This window comes from Paroedura picta, chromosome 7 (genome assembly GCF_049243985.1).
Source record: "Paroedura picta isolate Pp20150507F chromosome 7, Ppicta_v3.0, whole genome shotgun sequence".
Taxonomy (NCBI): domain Eukaryota; kingdom Metazoa; phylum Chordata; class Lepidosauria; order Squamata; family Gekkonidae; genus Paroedura; species Paroedura picta.
The window spans coordinates 122,582,373-122,607,904 of NC_135375.1; the positions used below are offsets into that span (position 1 = coordinate 122,582,373).

The following is a 25,532-nucleotide window of genomic DNA, read 5'->3' on the forward strand; positions in this document are numbered from 1 at the left end:
CAAGAGGCTGGCGACCCCGACCCACAAATTGCGTGCCCTGAAGTGGTGGCTCTTTGGACTTTGCCACTTTGCACTATGCTGGGGGGGGGGGACTGGAGGCCCTTCTGCGAAAAGTTTCCTGAATGTATAAAACTCACCGATGGGTAACCGACAGCTGAGTTCATGGCGCTCTCCCCCCTGTGGGGAGAAGACGACATGCTTTTGACGCGGCAGGGACTGGTCCGCGCACACCTGGGGCCTGAAGGAGCCCAAAACTGCACTCCTTCGCCCCACGTAGCTTGGAGGACAAGCCTGGTCATGAAGCCCAGCAAGAGCTGAATCAGCCGAAATTCTGGGCGACAGTCCCAGGAGCTGGGATGGAAACGGAGCTGAACGGGCAGCCCACGTGCGCCGGGTTGTGTGTGTGTGTGTGTGTGTGTGTGGGGGGGTGTTTTTAAAGTTGTGGGATGATGCAGAGAGGCTCTGCAGATGTAGCCCGGTGTGGCCATTATGGGGTCAGACTGGCATCCAACAGGGTTTGTTTCCAGTCCCCCCCTCATGTTGTAGGAGCTCACTGTGGCAGCTGGGGCTGGTCACATGCTCTCTGCCTAACCTACCTCACAGGGCTGTCATGAGGGTGAAATGGAAGACAGGAGAATGATGCAGGCTGTTTTGGGTCTCCACTGGGGGTATAGATGAGAAACGTAACTGTCAGACGGCATGTCAACACTCCGAGCCTGAAGGCTGCGTCTGGCTTTAAGAGCCGGCGTGGTGTGATGGTTAAAGAGCAGCAGACTTTAATCTGGAGAACTGGGTTGGATTCCCCACTCCTCCTCCACGGGCAGCCTTGTGGGTGTCCTTGGGCCAGTCCCAGTTCTCTCAGAACTCTCTCAGCCTAACCTGCCCCAAAGGGTATTTGTTGTGGGGAGAGGTAGGGGAAGGCGAATGGAAGCCGCTTTGAGACTCCTTCGGGTAGAGAAAAATGGCATAGAAGAACCAACTCTTCTTCTTCATCATCTGGAGCGCCACAGTTTGGCCACCTATGAGGTCTCCATAACCTGGCTGTCACTTGATGCCCTTTTCCATTCCCATGACAGAGTAACCCTGGGGAGGAAGAATGGGAATTAGAGCTCATTTCTTTTGCTTCTGCTGATTCACAGCAGTGTCTTTGTTTCACAACAAAGGGAATGGGTTTATTGTCTCCTCCTGAGAAGGTCTCAGTGCTTGGTGGTTTGGTGGCTAAGGCCAGGAATGTAACAAGTGTAACTATTTGGTGAATCAGTTATTTACAGCAAGGAATGGGAGAACTGAAAGTTTCACCCGCCCACAGCTTAACAGAGATTGTCTTTCTCACTAACCCAGGAATGTCAGCCTATTGAAATTATCCAGATTTATCTCTTGGGAGTATTCCCTCAGTCCCCTCAAGAAGAGTTGATTTATATAACCTGCTTTTTGCTCCCCGAAGGGCCCTCAAAGCAGCTTCCAATCGCCTTCCCTTTCCTCTCCCCACAACAGACACCCTGTGAGGTAGGTGAGGCTGAGAGAGCTCTGAGAGAACAGCTCTAACTGGACTATGAATAGTCCTTGCTCACCCTGCATCTGGAGGAGAACTGGCTGCATCTGGAGGAGAACTGGGGAATCAAACCTGGCCACCGCTCTTGACTACTACACCAAGCTGGCTCTAACAAGTCACTAGCACACTGTGTTCCTGAGCTAACATGGGGTGCTTGCTCTATCCTTGCCTCTTTATCAACCCCTGAGGACTGTGTAGTACATAAGAAAATCCACAGAGCCCTGCTGGATCAGACCAGTGAGGGTCCATCTAGTCCAGCCTCCTGTCTCACCCAGGGGCCAGCCAGTTCCTCTGCAGGGCCAGCCACAGGGCAGAGAGGCCGAGGCCTTCCCCTGAGAAGACCCTCAGAAGAGCCCTGCTGGGTCAGGCCAGGGAGGGTCCCTCCAGTCCAGCCTCCCGTCTCACCCAGGGGCCAGCCAGTTCCTCTGCAGGGCCAGCCACAGGGCAGGGAGGCCGAGGCCTTCCCCTGAGAAGACCCTCAGAAGAGCCCTGCTGGGTCAGGCCAGGGAGGGTCCCTCCAGTCCAGCCTCCCGTCTCACCCAGGGGCCAGCCAGTTCCTCTGCAGGGCCAGCCACAGGGCAGGGAGGCCGAGGCCTTCCCCTGAGAAGACCCTCAGAAGAGCCCTGCTGGGTCAGGCCAGGGAGGGTCCCTCCAGTCCAGCCTCCCGTCTCACCCAGGGGCCAGCCAGTTCCTCTGCAGGGCCAGCCACAGGGCAGGGAGGCCGAGGCCTTCCCCTGCTTTGGACCCCAGAAGAGCCCTGCTGGGTCAGGCCAGGGAGGGTCCCTCCAGTCCAGCCTCCCGTCTCACCCAGGGGCCAGCCAGTTCCTCTGCAGGGCCAGCCACAGGGCAGGGAGGCCGAGGCCTTCCCCTGAGAAGACCCTCAGAAGAGCCCTGCTGGGTCAGGCCAGGGAGGGTCCCTCCAGTCCAGCCTCCTGTCTCACACACTGGCCAACCAGTTCCTCTGCAGGGCCGGCCACAGGGCAGAGAGGCCGAGGCCTTCCTAAGGACATCAGGAGAGCCCTGCTGGGTCAGACCAGGGGTCTATCCAGTCCAGCCTTCTGTCTCACACAGGGGCCAGCCAGTTCCTCTGGAGGGCCAGCAACAGGGCAGAGAGGCCGAGGCCTTCCTAAGGACATCAGGAGAGCCCTGCTGGGTCAGACCAGGGGTCCCTCCAGTCCAGCCTCCTGTCTCACACCGGGGCCACCAGTTCCCCTGGAGGGCCAGCAACAGGGCAGAGAGGCCGAGGCCTTCCTAAGGACACCAGGAGAGCCCTGCTGGGTCAGACCAGGGTCCCTCCAGTCCAGCCTCCTGTCTCACACAGGGGCCAGCCAGTTCCTCTGGAGGGCCAGCAACAGGGCAGAGAGGCCGAGGCCTTCCTAAGGACACCAGGAGAGCCCTGCTGGGTCAGACCAGGGGTCCCTCCAGTCCAGCCTCCTGTCTCACACAGGGGCCAGCCAGTTCCTCTGGAGGGCCAGCAACAGGGCAGAGAGGCCGAGGCCTTCCTAAGGACATCAGGAGAGCCCTGCTGGGTCAGACCAGGGGTCTATCCAGTCCAGCCTTCTGTCTCACACAGGGGCCAGCCAGTTCCTCTGGAGGGCCAGCAACAGGGCAGAGAGGCCGAGGCCTTCCTAAGGACATCAGGAGAGCCCTGCTGGGTCAGACCAGGGGTCCCTCCAGTCCAGCCTCCTGTCTCACACCGGGGCCACCAGTTCCCCTGGAGGGCCAGCAACAGGGCAGAGAGGCCGAGGCCTTCCTAAGGACACCAGGAGAGCCCTGCTGGGTCAGACCAGGGGTCCATCCAGTCCAGCCTCCTGTCTCACCCAGGGGCCAGCCAGTTCCTCTGGAGGGCCAGCAACAGGGCAGAGAGGCCGAGGCCTTCCTAAGAGCATCAGGAGAGACCTGCTGGGTCAGACCAGGGGTCCCTCCAGTCCAGCCTCCTGTCTCACACAGGGGCCAGCCAGTTCCTCTGGAGGGCCAGCAACAGGGCAGAGAGGCCGAGGCCTTCCTAAGGACACCAGGAGAGCCCTGCTGGGTCAGACCAGGGTCCCTCCAGTCCAGCCTCCTGTCTCACACACTGTCCAACCAGTTCCTCTGGAGGGCCAGCCACAGGGCAGAGAGGCCGAGGCCTTCCTTTCAGCTGCCTGCTGTCTCCCCCTCCCTACATCTACAGAGCCCCCTCCCTTTCCCTCCCTCTCCTCTTTCTGCCTGTTGGCTGGCTAACCCTCTGGGGGGGAACTGGATCTGTGTCGTGTGTCAGATTCAAGTGGGTCGCTGTGTTGGTCTGAAGTAGCACAACAAAATCAGAATCCAAGAGCACCTTTAAATGACCCACAAAGATTTATTCAAGGCGGGAGCTTTCGAGTGCAGGCACTCTGTGCACCTTGAATCAATCTTTGCTGGTCTTAAAGGTGCTGCTGGACTCTGACTGTGTTGTGTGTTGTACCATCAAGTCAGGGAGCCTGTCGGTAGCAGCAGACGTGTGCCGGAGCCCAGTAGCACCTTAAAAGCGTCCAGCATCTGCGGCAGGGAGGAGTTTTCCTCAGTCACGGCTCCCAAAGAACAGCAGCACCTTCCAGGTTTTGTGAGCCGTGATTCCCCAAAGCTCCCTGCTGGCCACAAACGTTGTCAGACTTCAGGTGCTCCTGGGCCCCTGCTCTTCCCTACTCATATGCTGCAATGCTCTTTGAAAGGCCTTCGTTTTGCTGGTGGCAGCCGTGTGGCTGCAATTTGCATTTCGGGGTCTTTCTAAACGCTTCTGGCGATGTAAGCCACCCTGAGGGCTCTTCCGAGCCCCCTGGATTTGATAGAAGTGCAGGAGGCAAGAACGTGCCGGGTGTATTGCCCAGTAAAACCGCCTTGTACACGGTTCCCCAGGGTCAGCACATTTTGGCTGGGCTCACAGCCCGGCCTGCCTTGGTGGCTGCCACCATCCAATTCTCCTGGGTGCTCCTCTCTCTCCCGCGCTTGGACTGGCAAAGGGGGCTCAGGTGGCATCTTCTGCCACAAAGTTCTGATAGTGCTGCCAGTCACAGTTCTGATAGTGCTGATCGGACCGAGCTCTCTCAGCCTCACAGGGTGTCTGTTGTGGGAAGAGAAAAGGAAGCCGATTGAAAGCCACTGTGGGTCTCGATTGGGAAGAAAGGTGTGTTAAGGTTGCCAGGTTGGTGTGAAGGGAAATCTGAACCTCCTGTCACTGTGAAGACCAGGGGGCGGCCAGATGATGGGCTGATCCTGCGTTGAGCAGGGGGTTGGACTAGATGGCCTGCATGGCCCCTTCCCACTCTAGGATTCTATGTCTCCTCAGAGGTCCATGGACCACAATTGCCATGCTGGCAGGGGCTCATGTTAACTGTAGTCCATGGACCTCTGGAGAGCCGCCGTTTGGCCGGCCCAATTAAGGACAACAAAATGTTATTCAAAAGCTGAGCTTCTGTGTGCAAGAAGGCTACTTCAGATACTGAAGACGTGTGCATGCACACTAAAGCTCACCCTCGTTGATCTTACAGGTGAAAGAAAATTAATATTTTTAAATGCCTGTTCACTCTTTTTGAGGTGGCAAAACAGAGCAAACCAATTATTTTTAAATCCAAAGTGCATTTTCTCCAGAAGCGTTGGGGGGGGGGGAGCAGCGCAACAGACCGGAGAACGCTGCCCGGTCCCCCTCTGGGACTCAGTTGCGTTTCATGCTCGTGAGGAGACGGCTGGCAGGACGCCTCAGCGCTTGGCAAACAGGAGGGTTTGCAATGGGGAACGCCCAGCATGACTTCCTTTGTCGCGGCTTCAGCTCTCCAGCCACTCACTATGAGTCAACACGGTCATACCTGATGCACAAACAGCGTAACTTGGTGACCGGCGCGGCTGCCTCTCTGGCGCAGTTTGATGGCATTTTTATTGCTGTTAAATCAGGACAAGAGGATTTGAAAAAACAGGGGGGCTCCCTCCCTCCCCTCCAAGGCAAAAAATCTAAATAAATAAATAAATAAAACACTTGGGATATACCCAAGAGCAAGCTTGGTGTCAAGGTTAAGAGCAGTGGCCTCTAATCCCCTCTCCTCCACATGCAGCCAGCTGAGTGACCTTGAGCCAGTCTCTGTTCTCTCAGAGCTCTCTCTCAGCCTCCCCTCCCTCACAGGATGTCTATTGTGGGAAGAGGAAGGGAAGGTGGTTGTCAACTGCTTTGCAACAGATGAGGCCTGCTGGGTGACCTTGGGAAGGGAAGACCATTGTAAGCCAGTTTGAGGCTCCTTCAGATAGTAAAAAGTGGGGCACAACAAACCCAGGTTTTCTTCTTCTCCATCTTTGAACTAGAGATTCCTGTGGGATTGAACCAGGGACCTCCTGCACGCCAGGCTGAGAGCCAGTTTGGTGTAGCAGTTGGGAGTGCGGACTTCTAATCTGGCATGCCAGGTTCGATTCTGCACCCCCCCACATGCAGCCAGCTGGGTGACCTTGGGCTCGCCATGGCACTGATAAAATTGTTCTGACCGAGCAGGAATATCAGGGCTCTCTCAGCCTCACCCACCGCACAGGGTGTCTCACCTCCCTCACTGGGTGTCTGTTGTGGGGAGAGGGAGGGAAGGTGACTGTAAGCTGCTTTGAGACTCCTTCGGGTAGAGAAAAGTGGCATCTAAGAGCCAACTCTTCTTCTTCTTCAGTAATCTCAGGGCTCTCTCAGCCTTCCCTCCCTCACAGGGTGTCTGTTGTGGGGAGAGGAAAGGGAAGGCGATTGGAAGCCCCTTTGAGACTCCTTTCGGTACAGAAAAGCGGCATCTAAGAACCAACTCTTCTTCTTCTTCTTCTTCTTCTTCTTCTTCTTCTTCTTCTTCTTCTTCTTCTTCTTCTTCTTCTTCTTCTTCTTCTTCTTCTTCTTCTTCTTCTTCTTCTTCTTCAGTAATCTCAGGGCTCTCTCAGCCTCACCCACCTCACAGGGTGTCTGTTGTGGGGAGAGGAAAGGGAAGGGGACTGTAGGAGGCTTTGAGCCTCCTTCGGGTAGGGAAAAGCAGCATATAAAAACCAACCCTCCTCCTCCTCTGGGCCTGAGCGACAGCCCCTCTAATAACTGTTGAGCTCTTCTGTAAAATGGGGCACTGGAAAGGCAGCTTTATGCAGCTCTGGGTCTGGGGTGCCTTTCTTGGGGGCAAGAGGGAGAAAAGAGCATCAAGGATAGGGAGAGAAATGCATAGAAGAACAGGGGTGGCCGAACTGTAGCTCTCCAGAGCTCCATGGACTATAATCTGCGTAGCAGGGGCTCATGGGAATTATAGTCCATGGACCTCTGGAAAGCCACAGTTTGGTGAGGCTTGTATGTATGCTGTTTTCCTCGCATTGGGCGCTTGGTGCCCTTCTGCTCTATCAGGCCGTGCTACAAATGCAGCCTTTCCTGCGATCGCCCTTTAAAGCCACACGCCACCACCACGGAGTGAGCAGTTTTGTCCATGGGGTTGAGCCACTGCCCGGCTCTTTGCCAGCGGCAGGGTCGTCTGGACAGGATGGAAGCAGGCGGTGCCTGTGTCCCTGCCAGGTGTCACGCCTGCTGAACCCTCTCAAATAATAAGAAGGCTAATGCACCGAGCCTCACTTCTCGCCTTGTTACCTCGGCTCTCCTGTCTAATGTGAACATGTTACCGGCAAGAAGCCTCAAGGATTTCGGCAAAAGAATCTGAAACGTTTGGGGGGGATTTCCTGGCGGAAAACCGAAGGAAGGTGAGGTGATCCCGAAACAGGCCCGGGATCTTTTCTAATCTAGCTAGATTCAAATCCAGCCGTGTCTTAGAAACCAACAAGGTTTCAGGGCATAGGCTTTCCAAGGGAGTCCTGACTCTCCAAAACTTGTACCCCACAACTCTTGTTGCTCTCTCAGGTGCCACGGGACTCAGATCCACACTAACCCAGCCACCCCGCAATTATTCTAGCAGAGAAAGCTGGGCTGACTTTGGCGGGGATGCCGCTCTCAGCTGCTGGATGCCAGAAATGGGGGCTCGTTCTGGGGCGGCCGAGGGGTGGGAGCCGTGTCCGTCTGCTGCTGCAGCAAAATGGAGGAGGAATCTCGTGGCTCACAGAGTTCATTCTGGCATCGGCTTTTGTGGGCTGCAGTCCTCTTTGCCAGATTCGTTTGGGAAACCTGAAGTAGCTTCTGGCATCTGGTTGCCTGTTTTCGGGGCCTACTGCGAGTAAATGAGGAAAGCCCCCCCCCCCCCCCGTGTATTTGCACACCAAGAAACCCTGGGAGGTGTCCCTCCGACTGGGGAACCGAGAAACGCGTCGCAGGGCTGTGAGAATGGCGGCTGCCACGGGCGTGTCTATAACCTGGGCTCCCGGAGGTCCCTGGGACTTCGGCACGGCGGCTTCGTCTCTCTGTGTGTGTCGAGTCAGGACTTCCTTTCGTTCTTCTCTGCCCACAACAAACAGAGGAAAGGAAACTTTTTTTCTGCAGCCACAGTGGTTTCTTTGCCCGTTTGTGTCCCAGGCAGCCCCCGGTTAAGGAAGCAGGTCGAGCTCAGCTGCGCATCTCTGCCTCCAAGGGGAAGAATGTGCCTCTTGGCCCAACCCTCCTTGCCCTCCCCGGAACCGTCACCCCGGAAGATATTTCAGTGTCCCAGTCAAGAGCGCTGCCCTCTTTTTCTCCGTCCCTCTCTGCTCACAGAGGGGGCAAACTGCCCCTTCCCTCTGAATTGACCGAGCAGCACCCAAAATCTGTCTTTGGCTCGCATTTAGGTAGAGCCACCCAGGGAAAACAGGCCTCGTCTGGCATGTACTCAGGAGCCATTTTGAGAGTGCTTTTGCAGGGGAGTGTGTGCTTGTCCAGGGGAAGCAGAGTAAAGGGCATGGTCTGCCTCAAAAGTTCATCCAACTCAGCAAAGGCCTGGAGTCCTCATTCTGCAGAACAGGTCAAGCTACAATAAAGCAGCCATTTCCTCCAGGGGAGCTGATCTCTGTCGCCAAGAGTTTGGCAGCCTTAGCTGGGAGTTCTGGGAGATGTCCAGCCTCCCCCTGGAGGTTGGCAGCCCTAGCTGGGGAGTCATGCCATTTTGGTAGCTAGGGAGGGCAGCATCCAGGTGAGATGCAGAATCACAGCTCCTCTCCAGACTGCAGAGGTGTGTTCCACTGGAAGAAATGGCTACTTGATGGGTGAACTATGGCATTGTACCCCCACCCAAGGTTCAGGGATGCCAGCCTCCAGGTGGGGCCTGGGGATCCCCTGGAATTGCAGCTCATCTCCAGTGTTGTCCTCTGGAGGAAATGGCTGCCTTGGAGAGGGGATTCTTTGGCATCGTCCCCCACTTCAGTCTCTCTCCTCCCAAGGCTGCACCCCCAAGTCCCCTAAATCTCCCAAGATTTGGATCTGGCCACCCTAACCCCCCCTCCCCCTTTGCAGGTGGTTCCATCTGAACTGGGCCGCTGGTTCCATCTGAACCCCTTACAGCGGAGGTCCTCAACCTTTTTGAGCTTGCGGACATATTTGGGATTTTGAGCAGATGTAGTAAGCCCCCCTCCCCCCAAACTGACTTCCAAGTGGCATAGCTCCCTCCTCTCAGCTCCTGGAAGAAGGAACGGCCAAAATGAGGAAAGGACCACATAATGGCACGGGCTCCCCAGTCCTGGTTCCCCAGTGGAAATGCCTTTCCCCTGAATGAGGGCAGCCAGGAACAAGCCTTGCCTCGCCATGGCCCCGCTCCATGTCTGGAAATGCCCCAAGGGAAGTACTGCTGAGTGTTGTGGCGCCCAGGGGCACCACGTTGGGGGTCTCAGCCGTAAGGACTGGGCCTTCATTCGCTGCTTGCATCGTAAACTCAGCCATCGAGAACTGGCAGGATATTTGAATGTTATCCTTGCAGGACGATAAATCAAACCCATCCCCGGCTTCTCCTTGACAGTTTACTTGGAGTAATGACAGCCTGCGTGGGAAGGGCAGGGTGTGTCCGCCCACTAATGGTGGGTTTGGGGTGGTTCCCATCCCTCCATGGCTCCGAACAGGCAGCAGGCAGAGCTGACTTCACAAAAGGGAGCTGTTTCCCCTTGATGTGGGCAGGAGCGTGGCCCCGGGGAGATGTTTGAGGCATGCACTCATCCTGCCTGATCGTTGTGACCCTCTGGCTTTCTTGTTGTCTCGGGGATCAAGGCCCGCTCTCCCTGGCTCCGTTTTGGCTGTCTCCACTAGCAGAGATTTCAAGCGGCCGGACATGGCGCTAGGAAAGGAGGGTCACCTGCGAAGTGGATCAGGAGCAAATGCTAGATTGAATTGGGGGGTATTTTTTAAAAACATTGTTTGAAAGAGATGGAGTTTGGAGGCTTGTGCGTGTCTGTGTTTTTAAATGGGCTTCAATTATTCCAAAACAAAGTTAGAGCATGAATGCAGAATTTAAATAGTGGCACATGGACTGGGAAATACTTAAGAGATTTTACATTTACCTTTATTGGCATACCTGGAGATTTTGGGGGTGCAGCCTGAGGAAGGGGGGATTTGGGTCAGGGGGAGGGATTCAGTGCAGTATAATGCAATAGAACAGGGGTGGCTAAACTGTGACTCTCCATGTATCCATGGACTACCATTCCCAGATGGCAGGGGCTCATGGGAATTGTGGTCCATGGACATATGGACCCAGACTATAATTTGGGGGTAAGACCTTTGGGAAGGAATAAGGAGAGAAAATTGAGGTGCTATTTCAGTGAGGCGCTGAACAAGAGAGAGAAAACCGAGAAGAAAGAGCCAAATAGGGCTCTTTTCCCAATTGATATGTTTGTTTAGAAACACACTGAAATCTTTTCTCTCCTAGGCAGAGTCTGCACTTACTTTCTTTATTCCATTGTTGATCCTGTTGAATTCAGATTGCTTTGAACTCGGGTCTCGCTCTCCCCCCCCCCCCCCATTGAAACAGGAAAGTCTTCTGCATGTGGTTAAGGTAGTTCAGAAGGGGGGGAGAGAGCCAAACTTTTTTCTTTCTGTTCTTGAAGGGAGGGAGAGGAGCCAAGCAGGGAGCCTCTTTCTTTTCTTGGAGGGGGGGGGGGAGAAGATCGAAAAAGGCAGAGGAAGGAGGAAAAATGCAGGACCGACAGAAGTTGAGAGAAATTAGGGGCTTCTCCTTTAAGGCAAATTCGTCTCATGACCACCTGTGGGCAATCATGGGTTTCCTACCACAGAGCCCAGATTCAAAACAATGTGATTTTAAAATATATTGAGCATTAAAAGCACTCCAAGATATCGCACAATAAAGGTAGGGTTACTCCGGATCAATCCTTCTTGCTGCAGAAGGAAAATTTAAATCGCCCAAAATCCAAACGGAAATCGCATTCTGTGTAGAGGGCAGGGACTGAATCGACCTGGGGTTGGAATAAAAGCTCCGTGCAGTTTACATCCTAGTCTGAAGAAAGGCCTGCTTTTGAAAGCAAGGGTTTAAGATACTGCAACCGTTTCCCTCCATAAAAAAATGCTTTCTAATAACTAAGACAGACAACGTGCAGTTAGTTATTGTTAGGTGCGAAGTTGTGTCCAACCCATTGCAACCCCATGGACAATGATCCTCCAGGCCTTCCTGTCCTCTACCATTCCCCGGAGTCCATTTAAGTTTGCACCGACTGCTTCAGTGGCTCCATCCAGCCACCTCATTCTCTGTCGTCCCCTTCTTCTTTTGCCCTCGATTGCTCCCAGCATTAGGCATTAGTTATTAGACCATTGCAATTACTGGTTAGGCCCAGGGCCCTTGGATCATCTCACAAGCTTCAGATCCCGTTGCAATCTTCAAGACGTGGAAATCTGGTCCGTATTTAAAAGCACCCACGCTCTACCAAGAAGCCAGCTAACCTCCGGAAAACCAGCAAACTGGATTTTGGTCTTCGGTTCTCAGGAAGATTTTTTAAAAATGAAAATCCGGAAGCTGCTAATCTTTCAGAAACGGATTCTGATTCGACAGAGAAACTTGACAAGAGTGTTTGAGGAACAAGCTCTTCCATGTTTTAGTGACCTGCCCTCATCTTCATACAGTTCCAACCACAGTAGCTATGCCGTAGACGGTGTATGTGATCGACGTTATTGCAAAGTTTTTCTCAAAATCACCCTTTAATGTTCAGACCTGCAGGATGATGGGCAGACGCCAGTGTTGTGCTCTTGGGTGGGGACCTTGAGCAGCATGAAACAGGAATTGTTATTTATCATGCATGTCTTAAGTCCACAGTAGCCTCTGATAAATGGAACAGAGTCAAAAACATGAGTTTTGCTTTATTTTTGGCAATACGATATGGTGAGCAAGCTATTTCAAATCAAAATTACATTTTTCCATAAGAGGAGATATGTTAGATCAGACCAATGCCCCGTCCAGTCCAACCTCCCATGTCATCCAGTGGCCAAAATCCAGGCGTTATCAGAAGGTCTGGTTGCAGGGTCAAAAGTACAGAACCCACAAAGGACCAAGAATATCACTTCATGGCTAACTAGATTTAAGGCCCACTGTAGGCCAAATACAGCGGGCGCTAGCGGGCAGGCAGCTCGGCTGGGAGGCCCCCCCCCAGGCCCTGGACTCGTCCTGGGGAAAGGAGCAGGCCTGCCGCGTCTCCAATGCGGCGGGCCTGCCCCTTTCCCCGAGACAAAGCTTTTCCCGCCACCCCCCTCCCCCCCAAGGCCGTGGCTTCGTCCCGGAGAAAGGAGCAGGCCCGCCGCGTGTCTGACGCGGCGGGCCTGCCCATTTCGCCACATGTAAGCCTTTCCCCCACCCTCCCCCCGATGTCCCGTCTTTGCCACCGGGAAAGGAGCAGAGCCGCCGTGTCTTTGACGCGCCGGCCCTGCTCCTTTCCTGGCGGTGAAGGCTCTTCCCCCGGCCCCCTCACCTCCCGGAGTGACAGTCGGAGGGGCCAATCAAGAGCCGCTTTCGGCTCCTGATTGGCCCTTTCGAGTTTTTATCCTGGACTCGCTCCGCCCCTTTCTCCTCCCACATTGCCCTTAGCGCTTTATTATTACTGCTCCCGCGGAGCGGTTTACAGATGGCCACTGATGGAGCTCTGCTTCATGTGTTTCTCCATCCCCCTCTAGATGGGATGCCTGTGGCATCTCTCCCTGACTCTTCCAATTTTTTAAAAGCTTCTTCCCTCATTATCATAAACTAGGACGAGCTTTGACAAAAATTGAGTCCAATAGCACCTTTAAGACCCGCAGAAGTTTTGCTTGCTGTTCCATCTCTATCCCAGGCATGTTTCTCCTTCTTGTCTGTGTGCCTCAGATACTTCCAGTGTTCATAGATATGCCAACCAACCCAGTTTTTCTGGAAAGGTTACATCTCTATCCCTGACAGTCTTGGAATTAGTTCAGGAAAGACTACTTTTGCCAAGTTGATCGAAAGGCTGGTCCAACTGTCCATTAAACTTGCCAGGCCGCGAAGAGTGTAACTTGGCTTCAGATAATATCAGTGGATACAGCTAGATTTGAGTCCATTAACAGCTGGAAGATAAAAGAAGATTTTAGGGGCATAAACCTTTGAGAATCAGAACTCCCTTTGTCAGACACCAAAAGAAAATAGTTAGGGAAAGGCACATGGATTCCTGAAAGCTTATGCCGCAAAAATTTTGTTGGTTTTTGCGGTGGTATTGTACAGAAATCCACCTGTTTGCTTAGGACTGTCCTGTAAAATTTTCAGTGGGGCAGTGTTTGAGAGAGAAAAATTGCAGAGCCCCATTAGACAGAGAAAGGAAAAGCTACACTAGAAGCCAGTTTTGTCCTGTTTCAACCCATAAAGACGAGAGTGTTTTGGAGTCTTTGGAGTCTGTTCTAGATTTAGACCATCTAAATCAGGGGTTTCCGACGTGTGGTTCTCCAGATGTCCATGGACTACAATTACCATGAGCCCCTGCCAGCTGGCAGGGGCTCATGGTAATTGTAGTCCATGGATCTGGAGAACCACACTTTGGACACTCCCTGATCTGTTTCCAAATCAAGTGGCAACTTCACTTTTCAAAAAAGTTTTATACTTTATTTTAAAAAATGCTTTCCCCTCTCTTTTCAGTATCCAGCGTGCTGCTGTGGTTATTTTGGAAAATTACTACAGGGATTTTGCGGTCTACAACCCTACGTTGATTACAGCTTCCAAGGCGCGTGCCGCAAAATACATGGCTGGTCTGAAGGTCTACAATGTTGACGGTAGGTCAGGGGCGGGGGCCAAGGGGAGGGCTGCGTGCTTGTGAACACTGGCAAGATATATTTGAGGGGGGGGTGTTGAGGGCTTTGTGAATTGACCTTCACTGCCTTCTCCTTTGATGTCTGCCCTCCTTCTCCTTGATTCAGCTAAGGCTCAGTTTCTTGCTGCTAGAGGGTTGCGTAGGGAGGAGGTATTGGACTTCCCTCAGAGATCTTCTCCCAGGGACTTCTATGGGGATGTGAATGGCAAGCATCTTTTAAAGGGGGAGGAATTTAGGGCTTGCTGTTTTATCTTTTGTTTTAGCTGGGGACGGTTTAGCCTAGCAGTACATGTATGGTGCTGTATGGTTAGGGGTCCTTCCCATAATGTGCTGTATGGTTAGGGGGCCTTCCCATAATGATTGTCAGGGGCTCTTCATACTTATGTGGCTTGGGGATGGGAGGATGAAAAAAGGGCGAAACGCATGCTGTGTCGGTGACTGAGCTCACACATTGCTTATTGAGCATACGTGCGGACCACAAGCCGCCAAAGCCCAAAGGTCCCCTTAGATATTTATTATTTATTTATTTTATTATATTTATAAAACCGCTCAGAGTGGTTTACATAAAACATAGAAAGGGTACAAGAAACAATCCATAGCATATAAATAACCGTAACATTAATACTATTAATCGATCATTGTAACGGTGCAAAGGGGTCCAGGAGCAGAATGCATGGGTGGATTTCTGGGGGGGGGAGGGGGCAGGGGCCCTGCAGATGTTGTTAGCTATGCCTGGTCTCAACCAAATGCCTGGCGGAAGAGCTCCCTTTTGAAGGCGCATTGTGATTTCTCATCCCACCAGGATAGATTCAAATGGGTAGCCGTGTTGGCCTGAAGTAGCACAACAAAATCAGAGCCCAGTGGCACCTTTAAGACCAACAAAGATTGATTCAAGGCGGGAGCTTTCGAGTGCAAGCACTCTGTGTAACTTGGCTTTTTCCAAGAGGAAAAGCAGGATGTCAGGGTTTCAATAAACAAATCAGTGTGCCAATAATGGTGCTCCAGAAGGCAGCCAGGATGTGGGGGGCAGAGGGGGACCCCTCACAGACCCTTTCCTGATAGCGGATTGCGTGCCTTTGACAGGGTGGGCCCAGCAGTTACAAGGGGCTTGAGTGGAGACTATGGGAGGCAGCCGTGCAGAATCAGGTGGAAAGGCAGCCTCAAAGTGTTTGAAACAAAATGAATTAGAGTTCAGATCCCATTTAGGAAGCTTGGAAATGGACCTGGCCCCAGAGAGGCAATGCAGGTCTACTTTTGCCCTCCCCCTCTGAAGTCTCCTTGACTGCAAAGGCAACCATCGGAGATGCCCCTGTCAGCTCTGTATTGGGAGCTTCCTCCATCTAAGCCTGGACTGGCACATGCCCCTCTATACATCTGTGTGAAGTCTGAGGCACCTTGCGTGGGGGGGGGGGGGAAAGGGATTTGGGTGCTAAGTCAGCCTCTTGAATTGCAGGAGACCTTGGCCCCTCCCTATTGACCCTCTGTCACATCCCCCCAAGGCCCACGGGCTTCATCTCTTTTGCCTCTGCTCTTCCAAGGCTTTGCCTGCAAATGTACAAGGGAAGGTCGCTTATCTGCTGTTAAAAATGCATCCCAGGACAGCGAGTGCTGGAAGTTTTATGTGACTTTGTCTAATTTGCCAGTATAAAGAGGCAACATTACAGGAAGGCCTGGGCCCCTGGGCCCTGTAGTTGGCCCTCCAGAGGAACTGGTGTGAGACAGGAGGCTGGACTGGATGGATCCCTGGTCTAATCCAGCAGGGCTATCCTGAGGTTCTTAGGAAGGCCTCGGCCCCTGTGTCCTGTTGATGGCCTTCCAGAGGAACTGGTTGGCCTTTGTGTGAGGCAGGTTGGTGGACCAGATGGCCCACCAGTCTGAATCAGCAGGGCTCTCCTTATGTCATTTAATTCCATTCTCCAAATTTTGATATTCCAGTGCTTGGCTCTTAATTATTGGCTTGCAACTTCTCCAGCGGCAGGAAGGAAAGACACCCTGACCTGCATGGCGCAGGCAAGCTCTATCTTGTCAGATCTCAGAAGCTAACCAGGGTTGACCCTGGTTGATATCTGGATGGGAGACCCCCTAGGAAGCCCAGTGCTGCTCTGGAGAGGCCGGCAAGGGCAGCCCCCTCTCAACTTGAACCCTACACAGTCATCACCTGCCCACTGGGACTTGATGGCTAAAAGAAGGGAGGGGGAGGAGTTTACGGAACCTGCAAAATCATACAAATGCTCTAAATCAGTGGTCCCCAACCTTTTTATCGCCGGGGACCACTCAACGCCGGGGACCACTCAGCGCCTTTTACTGAGGCCCGGTGGGGGGGGGGGTAGTTTACTTCTCTACCCTCAACCACTGCCCTAATGCTCTCTGATCGCTATGGTAATGTTTAAACATCCCTTCAAAATAAGATACAGACACGCCACCACAATGAACATAAGGAACATTTTATTTTCATGGAAATTTTAACTCATGACAATGACAAATCAATGGGAACCCTGAGCTTGTTTCTCTGCAATGAGATAGTCCCATCTGGGAGTGATGGGAGACAAGGACACCCGAAGTGTGTTGTAAAGGGCCAGGGGGATGAAGTAAAGGGCTGGGGGGGGGAGAAGGCGTCCTTCGGGGCCCACCTCCAATTAGTCAAAGGACCACATGTGGTCCCCGGCCCACAGGTTGGGGATCGCTACTCTAAATAATGGGGAGGGGACACACAGTGTTTTAGGCAAATGACTCTTGTCAGAGCTTGCTGAGAAGGACATTTCCCAACATCCTGGGCCTGGTCAGCCTCCAGGGTCCTGCTGAAGGTCTCTTCCGGGTCAGTGACACTTGAATGCCAAGATGTGGCAAACCCAGCTAGTTTTGTTTTGCACCAGGGTGGCAATGAGGGTGCCGAGGCCAGCAAGGATGTTGGTGTTGGCTTGAAGGACGCTCCTTCAGAGTCCCTGTGCCTTTGTCATCCCAGCGTCATGTTTTCCAAAGCACTCCTCTTGGGAAGAAGTACGTGGCTTGGGAAATCGCTGCGACAACATCCCTGTGTGGTAGGCTCAGACAAGGGCGTGTGACGGGGCCGAAGTCACCCAGCCGGCTTCCACAGCAGAGTGGGGATTCGAACTCAGGTCTCCCAGATCCTACACTCTAATCCCTACACCGCGGGTGCTGACAGGGTCTCATGGGAACTGTAGTCCATGGACATCTGAAGAGCCACAGTTTGGCCACCCCTGCACTACACCACTCTGTCTCCCTCATAAGTACTGGTGCCTGATTGGAAGGGCTTCCTATGAACAGTCTGGACATGCCGCTTTTCCTTCCTGAAAGAGTAAACATGAGGGAAAGTCTGCTGATTTCATCAAGGGCAGGGGGAGGAAGTGGGGTGTCCCCCTGAGCGTTTAGCATGGAGACCCGGTACATCTTTTGGGGAGGGATTAGAACTCGGTGCTGGGACATAACACCCTTTGCGCAGAGAAGACGCACTGTTCCATCCTGAGCAGTTTCAATTAACGATGGAACTGGGATTCAGCGTGGGTCGAGAGGCCTGGTCCGGAGAAGCAGCGGGCATACTCCGCGTAGGGCCCCTTCCTGTGGCCGGCTTTTCTGGGCAAGGCAATCCAGCGGACCTCAAAATGTGTCTTTAAAAGATGGGGAGCGTCTTATGTCATCATTCGCAGGCCTGCTTTGGTTTTGTCATCGTCTCACGTCTCTTGATGTCCTTTTCTGTCTTGTCTCCCTCCCCTTGACTTCCCCCCCCCCGCCCCTATTTTTCGTGCTTCTTCTCTGTCTCGCGGCTGGCTCGCCCTCCTGTGTTTCAGCCGCTCTCCTGGCCACCCTGAAAATGTATTTTGCAGAGGGTGAGTAACCTCGTTGTCCATCTGTGTGCTCCCCCCCCCCCGTTCTATACATGCTCCCCCAATGTCCTTTTGTGGAACTTGTCCTTATAATTGTGTTGAGTTATTATTTCTACACTTAGATTCAAATGGGTAGCTGTGTTGGTCTGAGGTTGCACAATAAAATAAAATCAGAGTCCAGAGGCACCTTTAAGACCAACAAAGATTTATTCAAGGCGGGAGCTATCGGGTACATGCACAGAGTGCTTGCACTCGAAAGCTCACACTTTGAATAACTCTTTTTTAGTCTTAAAGGTGCCTGACTGGACTCTGATTTTATTTCTACACTTGTGAGTTACCCTGGGCGTCTAAGCGGGCTTCCTGCGTTCCTTAGGCTTACGTTACCAAAAGGATAAATTTCAGCCCCACAGCCAAGGGGCTCTCCTGTGGGATGAGGTTTTTCCTTTCATTTTTTGGAGAAGGGGCTCGTGGGTGAGTCATCTGGCCCTCGGGGCTTGTTCGCATGGGATGCACTCCTTTCCTCACCCCTCTTGCTGACCGACTTCTTCCCAAAGGGCCCGACAGCAACGCCGCCGGTCAGTCCCGAGCCATGATTGCAGCCGCCGCGCACCGCCGAGATTCCGGGCACAACGAGCTCTACTATGAAGAAGCTGACCACGAGCGCAGGGTCCGAAAACGCAGAGCGAGGTCAGAATGGGCTGGGGGTCAAGCCAGGATAACCTGTCGGGCTTTTTCTCAATCTGGAATTGGAGGGTAGTAGGGCGGATCCCCATTCCACACCCAGATCCGTGAATCCTCTCTTTATTCTCTCATTGACAACGGGGAGGGAAGAGAAGAAGACGCGGTAAGAAAAAAGCCACTGCATATTCAGAGAGGCTCAGGAGTGCCCAGTTGTTCCTCCCACCCCCCTTTCTCAGATGTAGGCCAGGAGGAAGAATTCCTTTTGAGATGGGGGGGGGGGCAAGGAAGTTTGCAGCCAGATATGTTTTGTTGCCAGGAGATCCGGGGATCGTCTGACAACCAGGCAAGGGATGTTGGGAGGTGGTCTGCCGTTGCCTGCCTTGGCGTCCTGACCCCTGGTGTTCCCTGGAGGAACTGTCACCCACAGCATTCGCTGGCAGGGGCTCATGGGAATTGTAGTCCATGGACATCTGGAGGGCCGCAGTTTGACTACCCCTGGAGGGGTTGTGAAAATGAGTGGTCAAAATGGCCAAGGAGGAACAGGCCTGGTGCCGCCAGACAGCTGGAGATGCGGCTGTAGCATATTTAAAGGTTTCCTAAAGGTGGAACTGGAAAATGGCGGCGGTGGTGGTGGTGGTGGTGGTGGTGGGGGGGTGTATGTGGGAAACTACCAGGGAGGCTGGAATGAAAAGAGCATGCTCTTGATGCTGTTTCCCATGGCTCTGTCCTCAAGGGGAAATAGTGCTGCTCTTGAATACGAATTATTTGCTTAAGGCTACACCTGCAAAGCTGCCTTTTGTAGTATTTAAACAGCCTCCCGACAAATAACTGTGTTAACCCTTTTGCAGGAGTAAATAAACTTGTCCCTGTTTTTTTTTAAATTATTATTATTATTATATTTTTGCGTGTGAGGCAGATCCTGGCACATTCATGTCCGTAGAACTATAAATTCTGGCTGAGGAGAAACGGGGTCCGAGATAATATGAAACGAAGCTGTGATCACGGGTGGCCAAACGGTGGCTCTCCAGAGGCCCGTGGACTACAATTCCCAGCTGGCAGGGGCTCATGGGAAGTGTAGTCCATGGGCCTCTGGAGAGCCAGTTTGGCCTCCCCTGACCCACACAGGTTTTGCGCTCCCAACCCCGGAATTATGGCCTTTGCAAAATGGTGTGCTTGGGGCACGGGGCAGCGGGAGGGGAGGCTGCTAGCTGGGAAGGAAACGGATGTCCGGCCTCCTTTCCCGGGGGGAGCTTCAGTGGCAGGGAGAGCGTGACCAAAACACAGGATCTGAGGGTGGCTTTCTGCTGCCACCTCCCTGCCAGGAAACGTACGGTGTCAGGCGGCTATCCCATCACTTAGCAAAAGATGCCCCCAAGGCAGCTTACAAACGCCTTTCCCTTCCCCTCCCCACAACGGACACCCTGTTAGGTAGGTGGGGCCGAGAGAGCTCTAAGAGAACTGCTCAGTCAGAACAGTCCCTAAAACACCTGTAACTAGCCTGAGGTCACCCAGCTGGCGGAATCTTCCAGAGGCTCTGCGAGGCCCCTCCCTTTTAAGGGAGAAGGAGGGGAGCGATGCAGGGCTTGCTGTTTCACCTTTGGCTTTATCCGTAAGGCAATTTGAACAAAGAGGAGCCAGAAGGGTTGGAAATGTTGTAATAAATTAATAACGAGACAGTTGGATGGTTGATGAAGGGGCAGGAGCAGCTGGGGGAGGCCAGAGGGGCCTTGCTTGAATTGGTTAGCGGGGGGGGGGGCACGGCTGACAGCGTCCCTGAGCCCCACACACCACAGAGAGAACAGGGGAGGCTCCACCCTTTCCACGCTGCCTGGCTGAGTTTGGGATGAGCTCCCACCTGCAGAGAAAAGGGCCACCTGCTTTTGTGAGAGTCAGTGTGGTGTCGTCGTCCGTCTCATCTGGGGAGCTGCGTCTGATTCCCTCCTCCTCCTCCACATGCAGCCGGCTGGGGGACCTTGGGCCAGTCACAGTTCTCTCAGAGCTCTCTACACCTCACCTACCCAGGATGTCTGTTGTGGGGAGAGAAAGGGGAGGTGACCATAAGCTACTTTGAGACTCCTATGGCTAGTAAAAAACGTGATAGAACCCCGCCCCCCAGCTCTTCTCTTTTGAGGAAACTGTTATCTTTATAGACAGTTCTCTCTGAGCTCCCTCAACCTCACCTACCTCACAGGGTGTCTGTGGTGGGGAGAGGAAAGGAAGGTGATTATCAGCTGCTTTGAAACTCCTTTGAGAAGTAGGAAGGGGCGTGCAAACCTCCAGCTCTTCTTCATCTTCTTTTAATGAGGCTTCCAGATTGAGCTTGTTTGTGGCCTCTGAACCGTGTCTGTTTCTTCCCGTGCAGAGAGAGATCTGTAGAGCTGCCACTCTCTGGGAAAGGCGGCGTGGGGAGCGTGCTGCTCCGTTGTTCCTGCCCCGATGTTCCTTTGTGAAGCGGGACGCCCTTCCCCCGCCCCCTCCCTGCACCCTGCACCCTCGGCCTGCCTTGGCGTGGAAGGGCTTGTTTGCTCAGCTGGGTGAAGGCAGGGGTGCTTCCCCAGAAGCTGCACTCAGCCAGTGGAGGAGAGCGGAAGGGTGCCCCACTGAGCAAACCCACCTGTGGGGCAGGCCAAAGGGGCACTTCTGCGCTGCGGCTTCAAGTCCCCCCCCCCCAGAAGAGTTGCATCAGGTAGCTTGCCAGGGGCGCCACCTCCAGGTGGGGAAATTCCTGGAGATTTTAGAGGTGGGGCCTGAGAAGGACGGTGTTTGGGGAGGGGACGGGCCCAGCAGGGAATGACGCCACAGGCTCCACCCTCTAAAGGGGCCATTTTCTCCCTGGGGAACTGAGCTCTGTCATATGGAGATGACTTGCCATTCTGGGAGGTCTTCAGGTCCCACTTGGGGGTTGGCAAAGCTAGTACTGCTTGGGGTTGCCAACCTCCAGGTGGGGCCCGGAAATCTGGAACTGGGACTGATCTCCAGGCTGTAGAGAGCAAATGCCTTGGAGGAAAGGGGTGCTTTGGAGGGCGGGCTCCATAGCGCAGAGGGGGACGTGGACTACAATTCCCATGAGCCCCTGCCAGCAGCATGGGAATTGCAGTCTATGAACCTCTGGAGAGCCGCCATTTGGCCCCCTCTGCCATAGCGTTACCCTCCACTGCAGTCCTGCCCACCCAAAATCCCCCCAGCCCCCCCTCCCAAGTCTCAGGAGTTTCCCACCCTCGTTCTCTGCAGGCTCTCTGGCTCTCTCCTTTGCTCAGCTGGAATCCTTGGCATGCTTGTCCTGCCCCCCGCCTCCCTCCCAGGGAGCACCAGCCCCCTCTCCGGGCCCAGTTCCCACATTCCTGGGCGATTCCCCTCTCCCCCCTCGGGCGACAGCAAACAGGGGCAGGGGCAGGGGCAGGGGTGCCCCTCCCGGAGGAATTCTTCTGTGTTTGAAGACACACCTCGGTTGGTCCTCGGCAGAGTTAAGCAGGCCCAAAGCCCCTCGGAAGCCGCCCGGCTTGGGTGTGCCCCACTCCGCTTTCAGCTGGGCCTAGGGGCAGGCAGCAGCAAAGCAGGGAGCTCACCCCCCCCCAAACACGCATTCAGCTTGAGATCACAGGCTGTTTGGCTCCGGAGGAAGCCTGGCTCACAGCCAGAGCAACAAGGAGCGGCTCAAAATGGTCCTACCTTTGCCTACGAGAATGCACGAGGTCTCCAGCGTGGCGGGGTGCTCAAGAGCGGCACGCTGTAATCTGGAGAACTGGGTTTCATTCCCCCACTCCTCCTCCCCATGCAGCCAGCTGGCTGGCCTTGGGCCAGGCACAGTTCTCTTAGAGCTCCTTCAGCCTCACCTACCTCACCAGGGTGCCTGTTGAGGGGAGAGAAGGGTTACCGATTGTAAGCCCCCTTGAGACACATGAGGCTTGCTGGGGGACCTTGGGCCAGTCCCAGTTCTCTCAGAGCTCTCTCAGCCCCACCTGCCTCCAGCATTTTCTCCAGTGGGATGGATCTTTGTGATCTTGAGCTCAGTTGTACTTCCAGATCTCCAGGCTCCCACGTGAAGGTCAGCAGGTATACATGTTCAGATGCGGGGGTGGGGGGTTAAGCATAGTAAAGGTTTTGTGTGTCTAGCTGGCATCCAGAGCTATATTGAGTAGGCACTTAAGCGTCTTCTGGAATCCGTTCCTTCCCTGCAGACGTAAGGCAGGGAAAGCCAGTTGGGGAACCCAGCCCCTTCCCCCCTCTCCACACTGCCCTGACGAGCTTTGCTGCTTGTCTCCAAGTGCTGCTTCTGAGCCTGGCGGGGAGCCCCATGTTATGTTGTGCACTCTGCAAAACTCCTTTGGGAGAGGCCCTCCACAGCGGAGCAGTGTTCGGTCCTGAGCACGTGGCCCAGTCCACAGACACGAAGTGGAAGTTGGTTCCTTGCTCCTAATTTGCACATCCTCCTGCAAACACTGAGGCCCATTCCGCACAAAGACCAATGTTGACAATTGGTTCCACTAAGCGGAAACGCTATTTTAAATAGTGGAATCTCGGCGTTATGCATACCTGCTTTTGTAGTGGAATCCAGTAGCGTTTCGTTCGTTTCCCACAGGTTTCCGGTCTCGCAAAAATCGCTTGAAAGGAAGCGGTTTTTTCTGTGTTTGGTCCCGCCCCTGGCCGTCAATCAAACGAACAGCCAATGGGCGGCTGTTATCATGCTCCGGATAAGCCCCTTTCCCTTTAAGCACAGGTTTAAAAGAAAAAGAAAAACACACGTTGCAACGAATATGCCTTGATTCCTCCTAACGTAGAGACCTGGCGTGTGAGCTGGCGAGTCATCGTTACCGCGCTCCTCTGAGTGAAAAAAAAATCCCCCCCCCCGCACGGGCGCGATTTTTGCCCGAAATTAAAGGGAACTGGCAAACAGGGGGCTGTGTTGTGTTTGGGGACTTAGGGAAGTTTTAAAGCACTTCTGTGGAGGGACTGTAGCCGGAGAAGCCTCGCTGGGTGAATGAAGCCTCGCCGGTTCATTGCTTTCCACTCGCTCTGAGGGAAAAAGATGATGATCGCTTCGTCGGAAGTTCGGAGGAGAGAGCAATGGGGAGGGACTTTGTTGGAACCGCAACAATGGGAACGCACAGGTCTTTTTCGCTAGTGTTGCAGATTGTTCGCAAGAGTTTAGCGCTTTTCGGAGGGTGAATCCACTTTCCCCGATTTCCCTAGAAGAGCTACAACGAATCGCTTTTCGTGGATCTGTTGCAGGAGTGTTGCATATTCTGTGCAACGTCTTGTGGAACTGCAAATTAATAGCGTTTACAATTTGCAAACCTTCTGCTACATTAAAGCCGTGCGGAATCACCCTCAGGATAATTTAAAAGCTCTGCACTCAAAATAAGGTTTGAACCACTGCACTTTTGACACCCGTGCACTCAGGGGACTCTGCCCTCTGGGCGGATCGATACTGTTTCCCGGTCCAAAGCCCGGATCTTCTGCTGACTGCTCCAAAGTATGCCCCCCCCCAGGACACATACCCCCCCAGAAGCTGGTGGAAACTGTACCCCAAAACAATCTGAGGGCCTCCAGGAATCACATACGTTCATGCTCTGGAGATGGTCTCCTACAAGAATACATGCACGGGTTCTGATCCAAGGAGTATGTACTTTGGGGGCCACCAGTGCTCCTGCCTTGAGCAGGGGCTTGGATTAGATGGCCTGGATGGCCCCTTCCAACTCTAGGATTCTTATATGGGAAAGAAGATTTGAATAATGAATAAGAATGTGTTCATGACCCCTGTGTAGGATATTATAACCCTGCATACAAAAGGACCTAGGAGAGAAAGAGTTATGAATTATCTCACGGGGGGGGGGCAATTGGCAGTCCTCGTCCCCCCGCCATCCACCCTGTCATTTAGATTATGAGCCTCTTTGCCCTTATTTGCCTTTTGTGGATCATCTTATACAGGACCACTCTTCTTTTCTCTATTGCGTGGCCTGGAGCTGTAGCAAGCTAACCTTTTTGGAACTTAATCTGTTCACAATAAGTTAAATGTACCTCCATATAAGAGGTGCTCCTATTTTTGTCAGTAAAATTTCTTTCTCTTGTTACCATTGGAGTCAGATCATCTTTGTAACTTGTGTGAAGAACATTTCCCCCTTAACCAGGAAACATTAAGGATCGGGGATACTGTGTACAGATTCTGTGCTTCCCACCCCAGGGTCCCCCCCCCTACATTTAACCCAGTACTCTGAACCCCAAAATAAGGTTTGATCCACCATGTCGGGGAACTGCAAAACAATGAGGGACAAGAAGGGGCCTCCAGTTTCCCTCCCACCCTTTTCTGTGCCTGCCCATGTCCTTCCCAGGGACTGTGGGTCTGTGTTCACCCTTGTGGCTCGGCTCCCACGAGGGGTATGATGCATGGCGCCCTTAGTTGTGTTGCTGAGGCTGAGCAACTGTTTCTGCTTCCTTGCGGTGCAGGCTGGTGGTTGCTGCCGAAGAAGCCTTCACTCACATTAAGCGTCTCCAGGCGGAGGAGCAGCAGAAGGCCCCGGGAGAGGTGATGGACCCCCGAGAGGCTGCCCAAGCCATCTTCCCGTCTATGGCAAGAGCCCTGCAGAAGTACCTCCGCACAACTCGGCAGCAGCACTACCACACCATGGAGAGCATCCTGCAGCACCTGACATTTTGCATCACCAACAACATGACCCCGAAGGTACCACCTCCGCAGGACAGTTTGTGGGTGCCCAATGCAGCTGCCTGATAGTCTTAGCGTTTCTGGCCCCGTCCTTTGTGATCCTCCTTGCACCTTTGGAATTCTGACACCGGGCAGTATGTGCAACCACAAAATGGCTGCCACGGGAGGCGGAGCCAACCACAACTTAAAAGAGAGCGAGGTTATCATGCACAGTCCAGTTCCTTTATTGGCATATACTAAGAATAAAATTGAATAGTAAATAATATGTAACAGTTATTGCCCAATGCCGTATATAAACAAGGATGCAAAATAAAACTGAGGCAATCCCCCCAATTAAGATCTATGAGGTAAGAGTGATGGATAATCAAGATCTCTGTCAGCAGCTGAATCTGTCTCCGGTGACAGCAGATAAAAATTTCGCAACACGCCCTGTTATTTTGGGGACCTTATCGGCTAATCAGTACTGTGTCACATCTCCAGTTAGATCCTTTTGGGCTTGCAAAATGAGCCCCGTGAGGTGTGCCTGCTCTTGGAAGACCAGTGGGCAAATTAATAGTGGACGTGTGATTGTTTCTGGCTCCCCAAATGGCAGGCACCTGTCCTTGTTCCATGGTCTTGTTTCGGGATCTCCCTTCCA

The 25,532-nt window shown here is 53.4% G+C and overlaps 1 protein-coding gene across 3 annotated transcripts in view; it reads left to right on the forward strand.

Annotated features, from left to right (window-relative positions):
* VANGL1 (VANGL planar cell polarity protein 1) overlaps positions 1-25,532 on the forward strand; it is a 54,298-nt gene that overhangs the window by 19,353 nt on the left and 9,413 nt on the right. For all 3 annotated transcript variants that reach the window (XM_077346274.1, XM_077346273.1, XM_077346272.1), the window contains 3 exons: positions 13,540-13,673; positions 18,108-18,240; positions 24,679-24,913. In XM_077346274.1, the coding sequence (XP_077202389.1) occupies positions 13,540-13,673; positions 18,108-18,240; positions 24,679-24,913 (502 nt within the window). The remainder of the gene's footprint in view (positions 1-13,539; positions 13,674-18,107; positions 18,241-24,678; positions 24,914-25,532) is intronic.